Source organism: Homalodisca vitripennis, chromosome 4 (genome assembly GCF_021130785.1).
Source record: "Homalodisca vitripennis isolate AUS2020 chromosome 4, UT_GWSS_2.1, whole genome shotgun sequence".
NCBI classification, from domain to species: Eukaryota; Metazoa; Arthropoda; class Insecta; order Hemiptera; family Cicadellidae; genus Homalodisca; species Homalodisca vitripennis.
The window spans coordinates 125581832-125602592 of record NC_060210.1 but is presented as its reverse complement, the minus strand read 5'-3'; the positions used below and the strand labels follow the sequence as shown (position 1 = coordinate 125602592).

At 33.7% G+C, this 20761-nt stretch overlaps 1 protein-coding gene across 2 annotated transcripts in view; it reads right to left on the bottom strand.

Annotated features, from left to right (window-relative positions):
• Positions 1–20538, bottom strand: part of LOC124360129 (putative sodium-dependent multivitamin transporter) — a 31949-nt gene extending 11411 nt beyond the window's left edge. Inside the window, exons 1-6 of one of the 2 annotated variants that reach the window (XM_046813477.1) lie at positions 20255–20538; positions 15253–15387; positions 9982–10203; positions 8239–8463; positions 6632–6747; positions 1440–1682 (exon numbers count right to left, since the gene is read on the bottom strand). In XM_046813477.1, coding sequence (XP_046669433.1) covers positions 1440–1682; positions 6632–6747; positions 8239–8463; positions 9982–10203; positions 15253–15387; positions 20255–20320 — 1007 coding nt within the window. In that variant the 5' untranslated portion in view covers positions 20321–20538. Of the gene's footprint in view, positions 1–1439; positions 1683–6631; positions 6748–8238; positions 8846–9981; positions 10204–15252; positions 15388–20254 lie in introns of those variants that run through there. The other variant, XM_046813475.1, reaches the window with a different exon arrangement.
• Between the last annotated feature and the right edge of the window lie 223 nt (positions 20539–20761).

Below are 20761 nucleotides of genomic sequence, written 5' to 3'. Positions count from 1 at the left end.
GTTTTGTTTTTCAAGCCAAAAAGTGTAACAATACTAATAATTAAATTAACACAATACATATCTAAATTAACATTAATTCTTTTCAAATATTGTATGAGATAGAAACTTAAAACTCACTATGGTGTATATCTGGGATCTAAAGATCAAATTAAATTATTTCCAGTCCGACATTGCTCTTTTAGTTCAAAAAAGCATCATGCCCAAAGAGCACTTCCAAACCGCACAAGTGTGGCGCAAGCTTCCTCTTGAAATAAGGACATTTGATGATAAACCCAATATAGACAAATGGTATGGTCTGAGTAAAAGATTATTTCTTCAAAAAGTAGTTCTTAGCCAGCTCATAACATTTAATTATGTAGTACAGTTCTTATAAAACTGTAAGTATATAAATTTTTAAATACTAATGCTCTGTTTGGTAATCTAAGTCACAACTTCATCTTATTGTGTCATACACTCCCTAAAAACCTGAAGTATTAATTCATTCATTACTGGTATAAGAACACAGAGTAAACCAATTCAACCTTTGGCTTTATGGATTCCACAATCTTTTGAATTCTCTAAGCCCACCTCAACTCTGTGACAAATCTACCTTACATGCAACCAAAATCTCAACACTGACTTGACTTTAGCCCTGATATTTTGCCTGGATCATACATGAGGTTACTATCAAAGATCACCATTCGATTGAGATTGGAAGTGCTCATACATGAGCAAAGCGCACGAAGCAAGCAAAGCACATAAATCAATAATTCAAACAGAAAGTCACCAGCATAGGAGTGTAAAGAAAGGTTTAAGTTCAATACCATTTACATACAATATATCCGAGACAAATTACCAATCGAGTACTAAAAAAACATCTAAGAGAAACCTGAAACAATGTATTTAACACCATAATATTCAATAAAAAATTTAAACCATGTATGTTGGTCTAGACCACACTGATTAATGCAAACTCTGAGGAGAGTCAGAAGAATCAGTGGAGCACAAATGGCTAAACTATCCCACTATTTGCAAAACCAGGAAAAATTCCTAGGAGCTTATCTCTTGAGCACAAAGAATATCAGAGAACAGAAGCCCTGAAATCTCATAGACCTTTGCAAAAGTCTTAGATTTGAGGATTAAAAATAATTAGGGGAAGCACAAAGGTCCTTTAAGGACTCAGTGCAGAGTCTAAGACTTTCTCCTAAAAAAAACATGTTTGTAGCTCTATAATTTGATTTCCAATAAATTTACACTACGTTAGTGCAATACTTTAATGTTATCATCAATAAATATTATTTTACGATTTTTAAAACCATTTAAGACTTTATTTATTGTTAAGAAGTAAAATATATTATAAAATTGAGATATTCCTACACCATGTTGGCCTCACAAATTTTAGAATATATTTTCACAAATAAAGAGTTTTTCATGAACGATTGATAAAACTTGACACTCACAGAACAGGGTCACAACCGTAGTACTTGGAGTAGATAGCCAGTCCAGAGAAACAGGTGAGACCTGATAACAACAGAAGGATGATGATGGAAAGCCACAGCGAGCGAACAGCAGTCTTTAAGTCCTTCATGGTGAGATAACGTTGCACCTGCGTCTGGTTCACAGCGTACAGGGACATGAACGTGAACCCTCCTCCGATCAGTAGTGACAGATAAGAGTGTCTCACAGTTGGGTCGAGGTCTGTGCTGTACATCACACATTGCAATAAAATTTTGCTTTTAGAACTTCTATTCTACTACTACACCTTTAATATTACATTTTAACAATACAGAGCTTGTTTCCCGTCGAGCAGCAGAAATCCGCGCATAGATGCAGCAGCCAGATTGCACTGCACAAACATAAATTATGAAAATATGGACTGAAAGTAAAATATTATTGACAAATACATGATAATTTGTTGACTATTATATGTACATGAATATTTGCGGTTTTCATACACAAAGAACAACACAAGAAAATCACGCTTTCATGATCGGTAATTTGTGTGATGACGATCAGCTATCATTGGTGAATAGATGCAGCAGACTCATAGCAATTCACAAACATAAATATGGAAAATACCAACTGCAAACTTAGCACTTACAAAACTCAGATAATTCGTTGATTAGGTTATCTATTTACAATTTTTCAAACACACAACACAACAAAATCACGTTTTAGCGATCAGTAATTTGTGTAAAGCCGATCAGTTGACTGTTTCTCTGCTGGAAAACACGCAGCGCACTTTGGGCGATACACAAATGTAAATATAGATAAGTAGTAACTGAAAGAAAAATACTTATGAAAGTACAGTAATTAGGTCATCTATTTATGATTTTACAAATACAAATTACGACCAAAACACTTTGGCAATCAGTAATTTCTTTACTGCTGATTAGTCGATAGTTAATGACGTGTTGAGTCTCCTCAGATTTAACTGAAGAATCCTGTAAATCGATTCATAAATTCGAATCTTTGTTGAAGATTCTATGGATTCGAGATTTGGGATTTGACTTCTGACACATCACTATTTTAAGCTTCAGGGCTAGGTAATAGAATGCTTATAGTTACAAGATATTTTCAAAAGTGTATAGTTTAGTTTAAGAACTACAAAGAATACAAAACCATACACAACACTTACTAAATGATAGACAGCACAAGGTATTGATAATGTGATTGTCTTGTACAAAAACATTATCCACTATTTACAGGAATTATACAATATCATCTACAGTAGCTATGGCACATGTTGTAAACATTTTTGGGATATGGAAAGTGAGAAACTGTCTTTGAAATTTTTTTAAATGATTTCTGTAACAATAAGAAAACTTGATATACGAAAATAGTCAAGAAAAGTACACATCATTATGTATTTACTGGGAGGAATATTTTTCATCAATCTTGGCTACTTAGAAGATGTAGGGTGGCATTTATTACTCTGGTTTAAGAAACATTAATAGCAAAGACAATCTAAACATAGATACTTCACTGGTAGTTAGGACCAGTCCAAAGAATTTTCTAATGCTGCACCAAGTCTTATCCTTGGTAGAACAGTACAATTTTTTACGCCAGACCCCTTTAACCCATTGGCCTAGACGCATCAGACTGTTCCGTTTGCATAGTACAGTCCTATTTATAGACATTATGTCATTATCTCAGTTATAAAATAAAAGGTTCTCTATCTAACATCTTATGCAACACAGTTCAAAGTTTAACTGCTAGATCACTGTGTTAATAGTCTCTGTGGTACTATGAAGTAAAAATCAGTGAAATAGTGTAATTATTTGCTATTAATTTCATTAAGGTTTTATACATATATTTCATAAATTTTCAAATCAATTTATGAACATTTTCAGTAAAGCCATGGATAAAACATGACAAAATAGTTCTTAGCTTCAAAAACCAAGTAGTTTGTAATGAAAAATAAAACCCAGATAATAAAATAACAGAATAAAGGGTTTTAATCATCTCAATACAAACATAGAAAATTAATACAGTTGAACAATACAGAATAAAATAAGTTTTGACAAAACACATGTGATGTAAACATATGATAGTTTGTATTAATTAATTATTTGGCACATTCACCCCTCCTTGATATAGAAATAGTCTTCTCAGTATTTTGGAAGATATGTATTTCTTGTAGTTCGTCTTAAAGGCGGATAGTCAGAATTATGAATTTATTTAGTTGGTTGAGGGGAATCAATGTTTTGAGACAGAGCGTATGAATTACTTGGTTTAGATGAATAAGGATATGGTGCAAGATCATCACGATCCAGCGGAGAGCTACTTGTCACATCCATCATAGATATATCCCGATTTGATATTTGTGATTCTTCAGAGATATTACTGTCCGGTTGGTCCACTACCTGAATGATTAAATATTGACAAAGACTTGCCGACCTTTGAAAGTTATGAATATCATGAAATTGTGAGACGTGTACAGGGAATATTTGATAGTGAAAGTGATGGGGAAGGGTGTGAGGAGAGGGAGGAAGGTTTGCCCAAGGTCAAGGAGGATAAGCCCAAGGTCACTCATGGAGCAGCAATAAATAACGTTGAGTGTTTGCTAGATTATTTGGAGAGGCAGGAAGACACTTTGCTTTGTGACAAACTGGTTTTGAGGAAGTTATATTTGACAATAATAGGGAAGAAAGCTGCTGCAAAAACACAATAAACAGTGATAGATTTCTTTCGAGTTGATTACTAATAAGTAATTATAGCTCATCCATTAAATTTAATTATTGTACAGGCCGAGAGATTCCATGTGGTCTCCTAGATGTGTGAGAGGGGACCCGTGGCTGGCTAGGAGGGGGAGTGGCAGCGGAGGGGAAGCACTTACAGACAGCTTGCAACTTCCCCCTCCACTCCAGTACGGCAGTAGCCATCATCAGGGTAAAAACCATGTGAAATATCTCAACCTGTACATTGTTTATTCATTTTTGTGGGTGTTATATTGTTTTATTCTCAACTAAATAAACAATATAAATGGATTACCAATGCTAATAATATAGCTATTATTAGGTAAGTTTAACCGAATACCAATTTATGTAGCAATTAATTACTAGTTTAACGTTGTTAATGGCTCCTTTGTTTTAACCCTGTTTTTGAGATAACTGTGAGAGGCTTGCCATTGGCAAAAGCAGATTACATTTGGAAACTACTGAATAATAATTAATGTTTATTAATTTATATATAAGCTTTAGCTGTTCCAAATGGCAAAAGCTAAGTAGATTACTGGATAGATATTAGAGCTGAGGGATAGCATGACTTACCCAGCACCATATCATTAGACCTAACAGCATCATGACCAAGACTATAACTTTGAAACTACAAGACTTAGACAATAACATGACTAAGCGCAAGAGCAAGAACAGAGCCAAGAACGAGGCACAAGGCAACTCGAAAGAGCTAAAACCACAGAGCTAAACTTAAGATTTTTTTACTAACTTTTGGTTATATGCCTTTTGGTTGGTGCCTTCCTTCTCCACAGGAGGTGGAGCTTAACGCACACCAGTTAGTTTTTGATTTCTCACGGCTCAGCCTGTGGGCTTCCTCTGCTTATTATTCGGTTTTTCTGGTAATAATTTTGGTTCACCACGTGTGACCTCTCAGGATGGAATTGCTGGAGTATTGGTTTTCATTAGACAGTAGTTTATTTCTGGCAAACTGATATCCCAGATGATGGTGTTTGTCAGATTCTTTTATCGCCTCGTGTTCTCTTAACCATCTGAATGTCTAATACATTTTCTTGTAAGGTCCACACACCCTAAATAAATAATTATTTTAGGCCTAACCTCATGTAGATGCTAGACCTAGATATGCTAAGGACAGTCTGCATTTCCAGACACCGGTAGAATCTGAGAAAGATTACCGTTTATTGCAGATGTCAGAAAAAGACATGCTGATCTCTGTCTGCTTTCTAAGACTGACAGAGTTTAAAGTAATAGTAATATATAACACTCAGCCCGTCTTAAGTACCTATAGTTGGTCTGTGTCGAGTCAGTCAAGATAGTGTGGAGTAGCTAACCTGCAGTTCCTTATCACTTGCCATCACTTGATAACAATTCTTAACCACTTGGTTCTCACACAACCATTTTCCTGTACCTACTAATTATTCTTTAACAACTCAATTTCTCATTTACTAAATAGGTCCTGTCACATCCCTTACATTTTATATACTTGTTATTAGTAAGTCAGGGTATTTCATCTCAACTTAATTCTCAGATACGCATTAAATATATATGTAAGCATAAAAGCATCTTATAAATAATTCTGCACAACAATTCACATTTCTAACTAATGATAAAGATTACATTTCTTCCCTTATAACACTAATTTTTATATTCCAATGTGCAACTAGTATGTTGTTTCGCTACAAACTAAAACCTCCTTAATCAGATAAATCCATAATTCCTTAATCAGATTTAATTTCTCCAACAGATTTATTTTTCCTAACTTATTTATTAGATTTTATGTGTTTATATACTACTATTATTTGTTCACTCACATAATCTAGTTACCTGACCACCAATACTAATTTAATTTATTATTCTGGTAATAAATTATTTTTCCACGCATATTTGGTATTTTCTATGACTTTTAACTTAACTTTGCAATACAAGAGCATGTTTATCACCTCCTCATCCATTTCTGTATGATATGCCTGCAATTTGCCTTTTTGTTGCATATTATTCCATCACTTGGTATTATTATGTGACTATGTGTGATCCGTCGTAGTGGTTCACTGGAAAATGTACTCATCGGCAGACACTAATTCCATCTAATTATCTCCAGTACCAGGTATGATTTATTAGTACCTTCACAATAGTCAGTGTAACCTCCTCTATCTACAAGGAAGTAATCCTTATAGACTGAACCTCCAGGACAAAGACTTCTCTTGGTACAAAGACCAGGACAAAGACTTATTTGTTGCTAAGGTAAAACCAAAGAACTTTTTGTAATTTATTCCAACCTCGTGAGGAAGAATTTCAAAAATCAGATCTGGCTGTTGAAAGCTATAATTTGAAGAAAATTCAACAGAATTACCTTTCTAGGTATGAGCGGTGGTAATATATAACAATTGCATTAGACATCCTTAACCTCCACAACCTGAAATCCTAATTAATTGGAAAGACATTAACTAGGTGCTCACTTGTTGAAATTGATGCGACCCCCATCCACAGCAATCTGCCAGATGGCCTGCAAACTTCCTTTGTCCAGAACTGCAGCAAATATCACACTAAGCACAGCTGCAAACATGAGCAGCGACTGTGAACCAACAGTATCGTAAATTGCCAATTTAAATTATTTCAAAGGGAAATTACCAAATAGGATTCATTAACAAATAGTAAAGATAAAAAATTAGGAACAAGTTTATGCTCAAGAAGATAGGAAATAAGAGAAGTCTGGCAATAGTTTTGACCAAGTCTACAGATCTAGATAAAGCAATTATATTTAGATTAGTACAGCCAATGGTATATGAAAACGCTGAAGTTCCATGTTTAGGAATCATATTTGGTGTTTTTAAAACATAGATGGCATAGATTCTAAATAAGGAATCTGTATTACAAATTTCTATTATCCCTGAGTTAAATATCCAGATACTGCGGTATTTAACTACATCCTGTTATGTCATGATACCTTTAAGACTAAGGATAACACAGAATTTGATTAAAAAATCCTATCAGAAATGCTTATTACAAGTAAACCAAACCATGTGTCTTAACAGGCTTCGCTGAGGTTGCATGCAAAATTTAAAATCTACAGCTCATTTCAGTTTCGAGATGTCCTGCTAACAAATTTATTTATTCTACTACTTTCTCGTTGCCATCATGGTTCAATGTATAAATAACCCCTAACGCTCAGCCAAATCCCTTGGAGTGACATAATCAAACTAAGTGTTCCTCACATAGAAATGAAAGTTCATGCTTAATTTCAAGTCTACAGTTCATTTTCGAGATATCGAGCAGACAGATAGACAGACATACGTTATTCACATGAAAAGGTAAGAATAAGTCATACAAAAACAACAAAAAATCAAAAGACAAACAAAAGAGAAATTATCTCAGCCTACTGAGTGATAGCTTCAAAGGCACTGAGCAAAATTCCACGGTTGGACAATAGACACGCAATATATTAGAACTCAATCTTGTCTATAGATGAAATCTTTCTTGCTACTTGATAAAGTCACATTTGTTCATTAAATTGTGTTTGATGTCCGTGTTTAAATAATAAAAGTCTACACACCAAGTCACCATAAAACAACGTAAAATGTGGAGGTATATTTAGAATACATGTGTTTGTAATATGTCACATGTTAAAATATCCTATAAATACACTGTTTTTTACAAATTTATCTACTCTGCTACTTTCTTCTTGCAATCATGGTTACCCATAAGACCAATATAAAAATATTCGCTAATGCTCAGCCAAATCTCATGGGGTGATATGCACCATAATCACTCAGTGTTTCTCATAAAGAAATGAAGCTTCATCCTTAATTTCAAGTCTTTAGGTCGGTTCGTTTTCGAGATATCAAGCAGACAGACAGACAGAAATGAAATTTTTCCAGCCTTACAAGTGATAGGTTTACTTAAAGCTCACTTGATGAAAGAAAATGTTTGACCTCATATTTAAGTTCCGCTGCAGTTTAAAAACATTTAATTGACAACTAGAATGATAAAATTCTAACTCACATAACTGGCTGTAACACAAAGTACGTACAACTTAGTTATCATTCATATTAAAAATAAAAGATACCTGAAACAAATCAGTCCAGATAACTGCCTTCATGCCACCCAGAGTAGAGTAGAACATGCAAACAATTCCCACCAGTAGCACTGACAACTCCTGAGACAAGCCAGTGAGAGCTTCTAGTGCTAGAGCTGGAGCATACACCACTATACCCATGTATAGCACCATCTGTAGTGAGAACAGTAGTGATGCACATGTGCGGGCTCTGGCTCCAAACCTCAGATTCAGGTACTGCAACATCATGCCACCCAGAATAGAGTACAACATACAAACAATTCCTATCAGTAGCACTGACAACTCCTGAGACAAGCCAGTGAGAGCTTCTAGTGCTAGAGCTGGAGCATACACCACTATACCCATGTATAGTACCATCTGTAGTGAGAACAGTAGTGATGCACATGTGCGGGCTCTGGCTCCAAACCTCAGATTCAGGTACTGCAACATCATGCCACCCAGAATAGAGTACAACATACAAACAATTCCTATCAGTAGCACTGACAACTCCTGAGACAAGCCAGTGAGAGCTTCTAGTGCTAGAGCTGGAGCATACACCACTATACCCATGTATAGCACCATCTGTAGTGAGAACAGTAGTGATGCACATGTGCGGGCTCTGGCTTCAAACCTGTTTCAGGTACTGCAACATCATGCCACCCAGAATAGAGTACAACATACAAACAATTCCTATCAGTAGCACTGACAACTCCTGAGACAAGCCAGTGAGAGCTTCTAGTGCTAGAGCTGGAGCATACACCACTATACCCATGTATAGCACCATCTGTAGTGAGAACAGTAGTGATGCACATGTGCGGGCTCTGGCTCCAAACCTCAGATTCAGGTACTGCAACATCATGCCACCCAGAATAGAGTACAACATACAAACAAGTCCCCCCAGTAGCACTGACAGTTCCTGAGACAGGCCAGTGAGAGCGGATCCTAGCTCAATACCTCAGGTTAAGATACTGTAACATTATGCCAGAAATAACTTTTAAAGCATCCTTCAACTTTCATTAACATGAAGCTGAATGATGTTCTTTGATAAGAGCAGTTCATGTTTGAAGTTTGGATTAATGTGCCAGAGCTTAAATAGGTTTCACAATACGTCTTAGTTTGTACATATCCATTTTACATTTTCCATACACCTCAAAACTTATTGATACATTTTAATAGAAATGGTGTATTTTAAAACTGAATGATAGAATAAACTTCACAGTCAGGTTAAGATGACTGTAACCTTACATAAAACTCTGACTTCCACTTCAAAACTACCTGCATAGTCACATTTGTGAAATTCCTAATAAAAGTTCATTTTCCACTCACTGTGTATTTGACAATCTGTGCTCGCAGCTATAAAAGAAGCACTTTAACAATAATAAATATTTTATTTAAGTATGCTAAATTGAGTCTTCAGAAGAAATGTTCACTTTATTTACAATTTTAAATTTGATTAAATTACACATTAACTACACTTATTTTATAAATTTATATTCCTTGTATAACGCAAAATTATTTACTCCTTGTAATTCAAAATCAGTTTTATTAATGTATGAAGTTTGTTTTTTTTATTATTTTTGTTAGTATGTATACACCTCAATATATCTTGAAAATGTCTTGTAATTTAGACAAAATATAGAGAATTTTTATGTTTAATTTCTTCTGATTTCCTTGAAGATGTATATAATAACAATAGGTTATAAATAAGAATTTAATTACATAACAGAATATTAAGTTGATATTATAAAAAGTCACCTCATAAGCTGAAGTAGTTTCCAGTTTGAAGAACACAGGGAGGTAGAGATGCACAGCGATAGGGGCGAAGATCACATAGCCAAAGTTGATGATGAAGAAGATGGTACCGAACATATACACTTCTGAAGACACACCAAGTAGTGTGATGGCTGACATGAAACTAGCCATCAGGGAGAAGGCAACAGGAATCATACTCTGGTCTCTATCACCCAACAGGTACTCCTGTAAATACACATAGTTGGTGTGCTGAGAGCCAACTAAATAAAATAATTATATTTAACCATTGCATTCAACAATTCACTGAAACAACTCAGTAGAAAAAGGTTAACTTCTTGATTAGTGATCTCGCATTTTACTCAAGAGCACATATTATGCCACTAGCAATAATCCTTATCGCTCTGCAGGATCTGCTGTCACTAAATAATATTCTCTGTATTGTTTGGAGAGCTGTAACTGTTCATCTGAATGCATATACATTCTAGTGCAATTCTAGTGAATAGTATAAACACTTTCACATAATTTCCAGTATACCTTATCAGTTGCAAAATCTTGTTTTCTCTGTTTCTTTTCAGTTTTAATTCCTCATTGATTCTCTGGGGATTTTCACCATTCTCTTTCAAAACAATAAAATAGCAAAAGCAATCAGCTGATTCTATTTCACAGTTTCACCGTAATATAAATAGGTAGTCTGTACATGATTAGGGAATAAACATTTATGTAATTAGCCATTGCATACGAGGACTGTCCAGAAAGTAGATTACTTTTCACTCTGTAGCCACTAGGGACGGGACTATAACGACCATTTTGATGTCAGAGTGTTTCTCCGTTCAGTACCTATCCAGCCATGCTAGTAAGAGGTTACTGTTGCTCCTTGTTACTTCACAATAGCAGTTTAAAATATATGACGCAATTGAAAATCTCGTGAGTTGTCAAGTGCGGCTGGTAATACAACTTTTATTGGCTATGCACAATAAACCAATAGAGATTTACAGCCAACTCTGTTAAGTTTATGGGAACAATGTGATTACTGAAGGGGGTGTGTGTCAGTGATGCATTATGTTCAAAAATGGCCAAACTAATATACATGATGACGAACGAAGTGGACAGCCAAGCAAGCATTATGCCTGATGAAATTGTCTCTAAAATCGATTAGAAGATTATAGAAGACTGCCGATTCACAATAACAGAACACTCACTTATTTTTCCTCAAATTTCAAGGAGTTTGTTACATAAAATTGTCACACAGAAGTTAGGTTACCATAAATTTTGTGCAAGATGGGTTGGTACCAACAACAAACAGCAAATCAGACTTAAGAAGTCCTGCATGCTTTTAAGTGGGAGGTGTTTCCACATCTGCCTTACAGTCTGGACCTTGGACACAGCGACTACCATCTGCTTCTAGTAATGAAGACCTAGCTTGCGATGCAGTGCTTTCAGGACGATGTGGAACTGCGAGAGGGTAAAGAATGCGGGGGACTACATGGTTGAAGTCTCAAGTGGCAGAATTTTATATAACTGGAATTTCAAAACTAGTTCACCACTACGAAAAGTACCTAAATTCGTTTGAGACTATATTGCATAATAGTCACATAGATGTGTCACTTTCAAATATATGTAATATCACTTTTTTCTTGTACACTGTTTTACATATTTCCTATTCCTACTTCCAATTATTTATTTTAAATTTCTGCATATACAAGTTTAATGCTTTACTCTGACAGTTAATTCTTTCAAAATAATATTTTGAAAGAATATTATGTAGTATGTGAACTATCAAATTACATTAACTAATATATATATATATATATATATATATATATATATATATATATATACAGGGTGGGGCAGAGTGGACTCCCTAGTTTCAATCAGTCGCCGAAGAGCGCGCGCGCGAGTTACCGGAGTCGGAGTGGTTTCATTTGGTGGGGGGAAAGACGCCATTTTTAGTAGTCACCATGCCGTGGACTGGCGAGCATCGTGGTTTTGTAGTCGAAACGTTCTTTAAAAATAAGGATAGTGTGGTGGCGACCCAGCGTGCATTTCGTAGACGGTTTGGTTTGAATCGTCATGATAGTGTTCCTGATGCTAAAACCATAAGGAAATAGATTAAAAGTGTATGGGCGACAGGATCTGCACTGCCTAGAAAACCAGTCGGACAACCACAGAGTGTGAGGACACCAGAGAACATAATGGCGGTGAGAGCGTCTATTGAACAATCTCCATCGCGCTCTGCGCGGAAACATGCTGCTGCTCTTGGAATGTTGGCCAGAACGGTGAGGTGAATTTTACACTCAGACCTTCATTTACACCCGTATATGATGATGGTTGTTCAAGAATTGATGCCAGCAGATTTTGTTAAATATACAGATGCTTGCAATGCAATACTGGCTTATTTACAACCCGGCACTATTCTGTGGTCTTGTGATGAGGCACATTTTCACCTCTCGGGCACAGTAAATAAGCAAAGCTTTCATTACTGGGCAGCTGAAAACCCACGAACTCTTCATCAAAAACCTCTTCATTCACCAAAAGTGACTATGTGGTGTGCTGTGTCCTCCATAGGCATAATTGGCCCCTACTTTTTTGAATCGGAAGATGCAACCGTTACTGTGAACGCTGTACGCTATTGTGAGATGTTGGAGAACATTTTCTTCCCCAGAATTGAAGAGTATGGTGAGGAAAATAATATGGAAGCCTTTTGGTTTCAACAGGATGGTGCCACGGCTCACACCGCCTGTCGCTCTCGCCAACTTCTGCAAGAACAGTTTCCCGGCCACTTGATCTCATTACGAGGGGATGTTTCATGGCCCCCTCGCTCCCCCAATCTAAGCCCATGCGATTATTTTCTTTGGGGTTACCTCAAATCTGAGGTTTACAAAGTTCGACCAAGGACCTTGGAAGCCCTTAAGGAAGCAATTGTTGATGTTATCACTGGAATAACGCCAGATATGCTGCGTAGAGTTTTTGAAAACTTCATTGAATGGCTGAATATGTGCATCGCTCGTCAAGGTCGTCACCTGGACGATATCATTTTTAAAACTTAATAAAAAAATAAATGGCATTGCATGTAGATTTCAGAAATAAAAAGCTTTTGTAATTAATAATCTTGTATGGTTTTTATACAGTTAACCGATCAAATCAGGGAGTCCACTCTGTCCCACCCGGTATAAATGAATGTTTGTATGTATGTCCTTTACAGAATTGTAAACTATTTGACCGATCATTATGAAAATTTGTATGTATATGTATTTTTTGACGGAGAAGGTTTATATGCTATGCCTATTGATGTATCTTGCCACCAGGTGGCACTGCAAAAGTTAAAAGTTTTTAAAGCGCCTGTACACTATAAACTGCAATTACGAGACAGTTAAGTATATTAAATAGCGAAAAACTATTTAAAGGCGCTAAGCTTTGATGTATATTTGTCTTCAAAATACATTTCTGCTTGAACTTAAAGTTTGAGTGTTAGACCACTTTATAATAAAGTGCATGTACGTAGACAATGGCTATAAACATACACTTTGGACAGATCAGATTTTCTTGATCGTGGCAACAATACAAACTCTACATCATCGTTGGAAATATAATTCACCTGAACCAGAAGTGCACATACACGGGCAAAGCTTACAAAAAGCGTGCAAAGCCGCGGGAAACAGCTAGTTATTTATAAATAGAACCACCTAAATGATAATTGAAGAGACATTTTACTTAAGTAATAGCGCCTATTGTCTGGTAAAATAATAATCGGAGTGTTATAAGATCTCCTTGTGTGGTCATTAGTATAAAATTAAACATAACTACAACTGACATTTTTTATTTCGCTAAATTTACTAAATAGATTGTAGAAGTATGAAAGACTACAAGTCAGGTAACATGTTTCACTGATGTTGCATACAAAATTTCAAGTCTATAGCTCAAATCTATATATATATAAAAAATGAATGTTTGTGTGTTTGTCCTTTATGGAATCGTAAACTATTTGACCGATCATTACGAAAATTTGTATGTATATGTATTTTTCCACGAAGAAGGTTTTTATGCTATGTCTATTGATGTAACTGGCCTCCAGGTGGCGTTGCCAAAGATAATAGTTTTCAAAGCGCCGCGGGAAGCAGCTAGTTTCATTATAAAAATGACCCGTGTACAGACAGGCAAATCAGACAGAAAAGATATTTTGCCAGCCTACTGAGTGATGGACTTCAAAGAAACTTAGTCAAATCCCTTGATAGACATGCACCATTATCAAACTCATTTTTGTCCCTATAGAAATGGAGTATAATATAAAATTTAAAGTCTAAAAATTAAATTCTTCTTGAGGTATCCTGTAAAAAATTAGGCAAAATAAACGCCAAACCCATAGACAAACATGCTCATCATTAATAAAACGTTGCCTATGTTAAAGTTGAAAAAAATTCGACAAATAGATAGAATCTAAATTTTGCTGAAACCCTTAGTGACAACTAAGCAAAATACACTAAATTTCAAGTTTTATGTCAATTCATTGCTTAGATACCACGCTAAGCAATATCCTTGACTACACAAATTGCATGGAGGGACATGCACGGTTATCTACTGCTATCTTGTCTGTATTCAAATATATCTATACAACGGTGTACTGAAGGATCCAACATAACATAACGAAAGTCTTACTGACCGATTTAAAAAATTAACCTCATTAAACAAGTTTAGAATGTCATGTTAATAACGTATCAAATGGTTGTGCTCTATTTATTTACAAATTTGTTTACCTAATGATTTTCTCGTTGCCACATGGTTACTCATAAGATCAGTATAAAAATGTTCACTAACACACAGCCAAATCCCCTGGACTGATGTGCACCATCATTTAATTCAATGTTATCTATATAGAAACTAAACTTCATAAAAAATTTTTAGTTTATAGGTTAGTTTGTTATTGAAATATGGTGCGGAAAGACATAGAGAACAGAATTTTATTTAACTCCTTAAGTAACAGGCTTCACTAACGCTCAGCCATTAAAATAATATTTTGACCTAATCAAATAATCATCCAATGTAACAATTAAATAACAGTTGCAATAGTCATAAAAATTTCATCTTCTACAAATAGTGGCACAACCTTAAGGCTACTAAAGCAGCCTACAACGGAAATTATATACATACACTAAACAACATTAAGTAGAAAAACAGAAGCCTGAAGACAATGATAATTGGAAAATCTTAATAAATTTAAAGTTCATCTGAAAAATCTATTGGCATTCCGGCCATCCTGTGGAAGGCCGGAACTCTTACCTTAGTGGTCTTCTGACGCCCACCACTGAGTCTGAAGTACACTCCGATGGAAGCAGACACCAGCAGAGTGGCAGTGATGACCAAATAGTCAGGCAGCCTAAGTGTTCTCTCAACCGCTCCTTCCATGGTCAAGCTCTAATATCAACACAAGGAACACCAGTCACTACAAAATCACTTTAAATCTCTTCAATCAGTTATATTCTGGAAGCAAACTACAGTACTTCACAATTTCCTATGATTCTACAGAAACATTTGATTTTTTTATCAACCAAGATTTTTTCTCTAATTTTTTAGGGATTTTTTCATCCAAAAGTTGGTTTAACAACAATCAAGTGAGGGTAAATTGTACGGTTAAGATACTTTGTAACTGAACTATACTTTCCGTCTTAAATTCATGGCTAGGATTAAGGCACTATATTGCTTCAACACTTTGAAGTGCTTGCATAGTAATTTATTGTATGATAAACTTTATAATGGGAAGGGCAATATAGATAAGCTAAGCTTCCTAACACTTTAAAGGGTTTAAGAAAACTTAAAATGTTTCTGTCAAGTAGAGCAGTGTAAAATTTCAAACTGAAAATTTTTCAACCAAAATTATTGTCCATACAGACAAGATGCATTAGTTATGACATCATTTTGATTATTCAAGACCCACTTATGCAAGTTAATTTACAAAAAAGATTCATCATAAGTTTATACAGTATAAGCTAAATCCAAATAAAATAATGTTCACACATTGATGTTGTAGCACATGGACAGTTACAAAAACACTGCATGTATAAAAATACGCTTGTATGTCGATACAACACAATGTATTATGTTGTATCGACAGCACAAAACTAGTACCACAGCTGCTCACCTGATACCAACTGCTGACTATGCTTTCACATCACAATTACAACAGCAAACTGAATCTCTATGAAATTCCACTACAACTTTCACAGTTATAATTAGGTTATCTGTGTGGAAGATAAAACTGCATCAACATGAGCAAATGTAATATATTGTTAGTTTATTTCATGATTATCGTTGTGATATTTATAATCTGGTTACATTTCATACGCAACTATCTATTTATTTGCTGATTCAACTGTAAATCACAACACTGTAAGACTTTAATGCTCCTATTGGTGAAACCCAGATGTTGGTGACTTTCTCTGTTTATTCTTACTTCACTACTTATAATGAAATGAAATGAAAAATGTCTTTATTAGAGGTGAAGTTAGGACTATAAAATCCTAGAGGCGAAGTTAGGACTATAAAATCCTCTCTACCACTTAACCTCAATAATTGTAGATATTTTTCCAAATATTTAGAAAGATTAGATCACACCATTTATATTATTACTTAATAATATTAATTAAAGATCATTGGTAAATTAAATTATTGTTCTTTATAGATTACTGTGCCTAAAATTTTGTCTCCATCTCCGTCAGGGTTCAAAATTAGAGACACTATAATTCTCCATTGTTATTTCCTTTTAAAGCAGTAAATTATTAACATTCACTTAACTAGTAAAATCAATAACTTCACAATCCACAATTGGGATATCACTCTACTATATCAAATTAAATTTGTTATACTGGGAGTTGTTTACAAGTTATTTAACTGTTAAATTTCCACATGAAATATTTAATGTCCAACTATCCTTAGAAATAGTAATTATTAACGCTGTTACTTGATCATCCTAAATAACAAGAAATTACCCATCAACTGTGTGTATAATCACACACTATCTGAAAGATTTTGCACTGCATTAAATATTTTACTTTTTATTTTCTATATATATATATATATATATATATATATATATATATATATAAAGTTTGCTGGTAATATCATAAGAGCTTTCAGTATGTAATAAACTTTGCAAAGCCCTATGCAATAAGATTGGATTTTTAAACCAATTATGCAAAAAAACACTTTTTTCTAAAGATTACAATTTTAACAACTGTTGTAGAGCTTATAATTTGATTAATAATCATTAATGTCTTTTCATTAAAAGTACAATGTTTTACATTACTTTTACTCAAATTAAATGATCACCTAACATGATAAAGTAACATTTTTAAATCATACAACCTGTGCCATATATAAACTTTTTTATAAGTTTTGGAGTAAATTAATGTATATTTTGATTTTTTATATTAACCACTCTTTAAAGTAAAGTTTGGTTTAAAAACAGCTGCATCACAGAGAAGCTAAAGAATCAATGAATAATAATAAACTTTGATCCTGATTACAAAAAAAGTATTGCCTAAAATGTTACAAACTTACATAAAACTACCAGAGTGCTGCTATTTCACAGGAATTAAACTGTGTTAGCCATAGCAAACTACTACTGAAAAAACATAAATATTATGACTTCTGTAAAAATGGTAACTAAAGGTCAATTAATTCTTATTTACCGGATGTTTTCCACCAAACAAAAATAAAATTAATAACTAAATAATGACTTATTAAATTGAATCCGAACTTTAGATTAAATTTCTTAAGGAAATAAATCATGAGAAAAATGTTGTTTTATATATATATATATATATATATATATATTATATATATATATATATATATATATATATATATATATATATATTAAGAACAATCTGTAGTAAAATGACCTTGAGATTTTCCTCATAAGAATGATGTTGTAGTTGAAACACTTTTACATCCTTAATTTTGATCATATCATTACGAGAGAAGTCTCAGTTTAAAGATACAATTAATATGTAACCATGCACTTTTAAATTTTTTTAAGTGTATACTTTTTGAATATTTAAACAATGAACTACAAAAACGTATTGGATTTTTTTCTATAGTAATATTTCAAACACTAAACAGCATTAAGATGTATATTCATTATATCTTCAAAATAAGATATCTCGGTGCACAATTAAGGTGGCCATTAGCACAGACATGCCTTAATTTTATTTTCCAAGTTGACAATCACAAACACGTCAACATAGATTATACAGTATTATAAATTACGATCTAATTGATCTCATAACTTAAAAATTGTTTGGTGATACTTTTTTACATACTAAAACTTAACAATTGATATAAATAGTTAATTTACTGTAAAAGGGCGTATTATAAATTACGATCTAATTGATCTCATAACTTAAAAATTGTTTGGTGATACTTTTTTACATACTAAAACTTAACAATTGATATAAATAGTTAATTTACTGTAAAAGGGCGTATTATAAATTACGATCTAATTGATCTCATAACTTAAAAATTGTTTGATGATACTTTTTTACATACTAAAACTAAACAATTGATATAAATAGTTAATTTACTGTAAAAGGGCTCAAATTAATGGGTACAGAAAAAAGCTGAAGGATTCGGCATTGTTTTTATAACATACAGATAATATTACGTTAAATTTACAACTTAAATAGACTGCTGAAATCCACTAAAAATTTACAACATAAATAAGAACATAAAACTGAAATATTACAACCGGAGAAGAAATTGAGAGTTTTGAATATTTTTAGATACTGACAACCTTGCACTGTAAAGATTAACATTTGTCAGATTATTTTATAAAATTCTGAAAAGTATAGTGTACTTTGAATGTATTTCAAACTTTAAAGTTAATGATACCCTTCAACTCTTTAAAGTATTTTAGCAAACTTCATACTCACATCTCTGCCATTTTGAAAATATATGCAGTGTCTTGTGTTGGATTGGTACATTAACCCTTGCACAATAGAGTTATCAAGATGTGGAAGTAGAGTTATACACCCACCAAAATGGAAGACTTAGAGAAGTAAATTATTAATTCTGGTAAGAATTTAATTTTTTTTTTATTTAAGCCATACCAGCAGTAATCATAAACCTCACTATTACTTGATAGTTGTCTCGCTTTACATCTGTGAGGCCACCCCCTTCACAATAGCTGAAATCTGATCACATAGGTGACAAACACGGCTATTACACTAGAAACTCCTATGAATACTCCTTATCTACACACCAACTGATCTTCTTTAAAAAGAAATTGACCTACATGGAAAGAAAACTGTTCAATCAACTCCCAGATGACCTAAAAAGGTGCAGAGAAGACAAGAAATCACTTGAGACCTGGCTGATACAGAATTTCTTTTATACTTCAGAAAAACTTTTAAATGCCTGACTCTTTCAAAATGCCATCAATGTACTCAATGTTCATATAAATAAAGAATTTTGTTATTCATAGTTCCTGATCAATTTTTATACATTTTTTAATATCTTGGTAATTGGATTGCTTAAGCTTACATACATCAATGGATAACCAAACATTCTGAAATGTTTGAAATAGTACACATGTAACTAATAAGTTATTTAATTTAATATACTACTTAGTGTCAGGTGATACATAAGTATTTTTGGGTATATTTGGCTGAGTGTTAATGAACATTTTTATATTGGTCTTATGAATAACCATGATGGCAACAAGACAGTCATATAATAAACAAATTAGTAAACAAACTGAGTATAATAATCTTATGACATTTCAGTAGTGTAACTGTGATGGTATGAGATAAAACTCCCCTCCCACAAGCCCAAGAGCCTTCAAAATTTTAAAAATTCATATAACAGTAACCCAACTTTTTTCAAATACAGCAGCTAAATGTTTTATTTTGAACAATATCATTTTTTCTTATTTAGATTTACTCCAATTTCCATACTTCTGGTTTGATGTGCTCTTAAATCAGATTCACCCCCTCCACAGCCAAGTTTATTTCACAAATGCTAAATGCTACAAGTTCCTCAGTTAGTCTTTACAACATGACTGAATGAGTCATGTTATATGTTACACCTGATTATATGTGGGTGTAATTGTAACAGCCAAGGGACTGATTGATTGATTGATTTAGATCAACATAGTGATCAATATCAGAGACATAATGTTGTAAACGACCATCCAGTATATGTCTGACATTATGATGTAATGAGCTCACCATTCACAGATGTTTGACAACACTTTGATATTATACTAATGTGAAAAAAAACTTACCACCAGTGTATACAGGATATTCAACAGCAGCAATATGCACTCTCCAAGACAATCCTTGATTAACATAATCCTATCTCCATAATGATTGGGACTAGTGCTGATTATTTAACTGATTAATCTGAATACAATGACTTTAATAATCATAATAAAACTTGAGTTTTAAAATAGTTGGCAATAAATCTTGTGAATATAAGATGTATCACGTGTAATCCATAAGTCCAAACCCATTTATCTTGCTATATATAGACAATATTAAGTGATATGATAACACATCAAGTTGAAAATCATCCCAGTTTATATAGACAGTGGATGATAGCCAAGTGAGAGTTAACGAGTTAACACAGTTAGGGAGGTGTCCATCGCATGAAGGTACAAGGCAAACAACTAACCCTCCTCCTCAGCACACAAAGAGGTCTTGTTTTTGCCAGAAATACAATAAAATTATTTTATTTTATTGCTATCTTATCAACTTAGAAACCACAAAAATCTCCAATCCTTATACAGTTT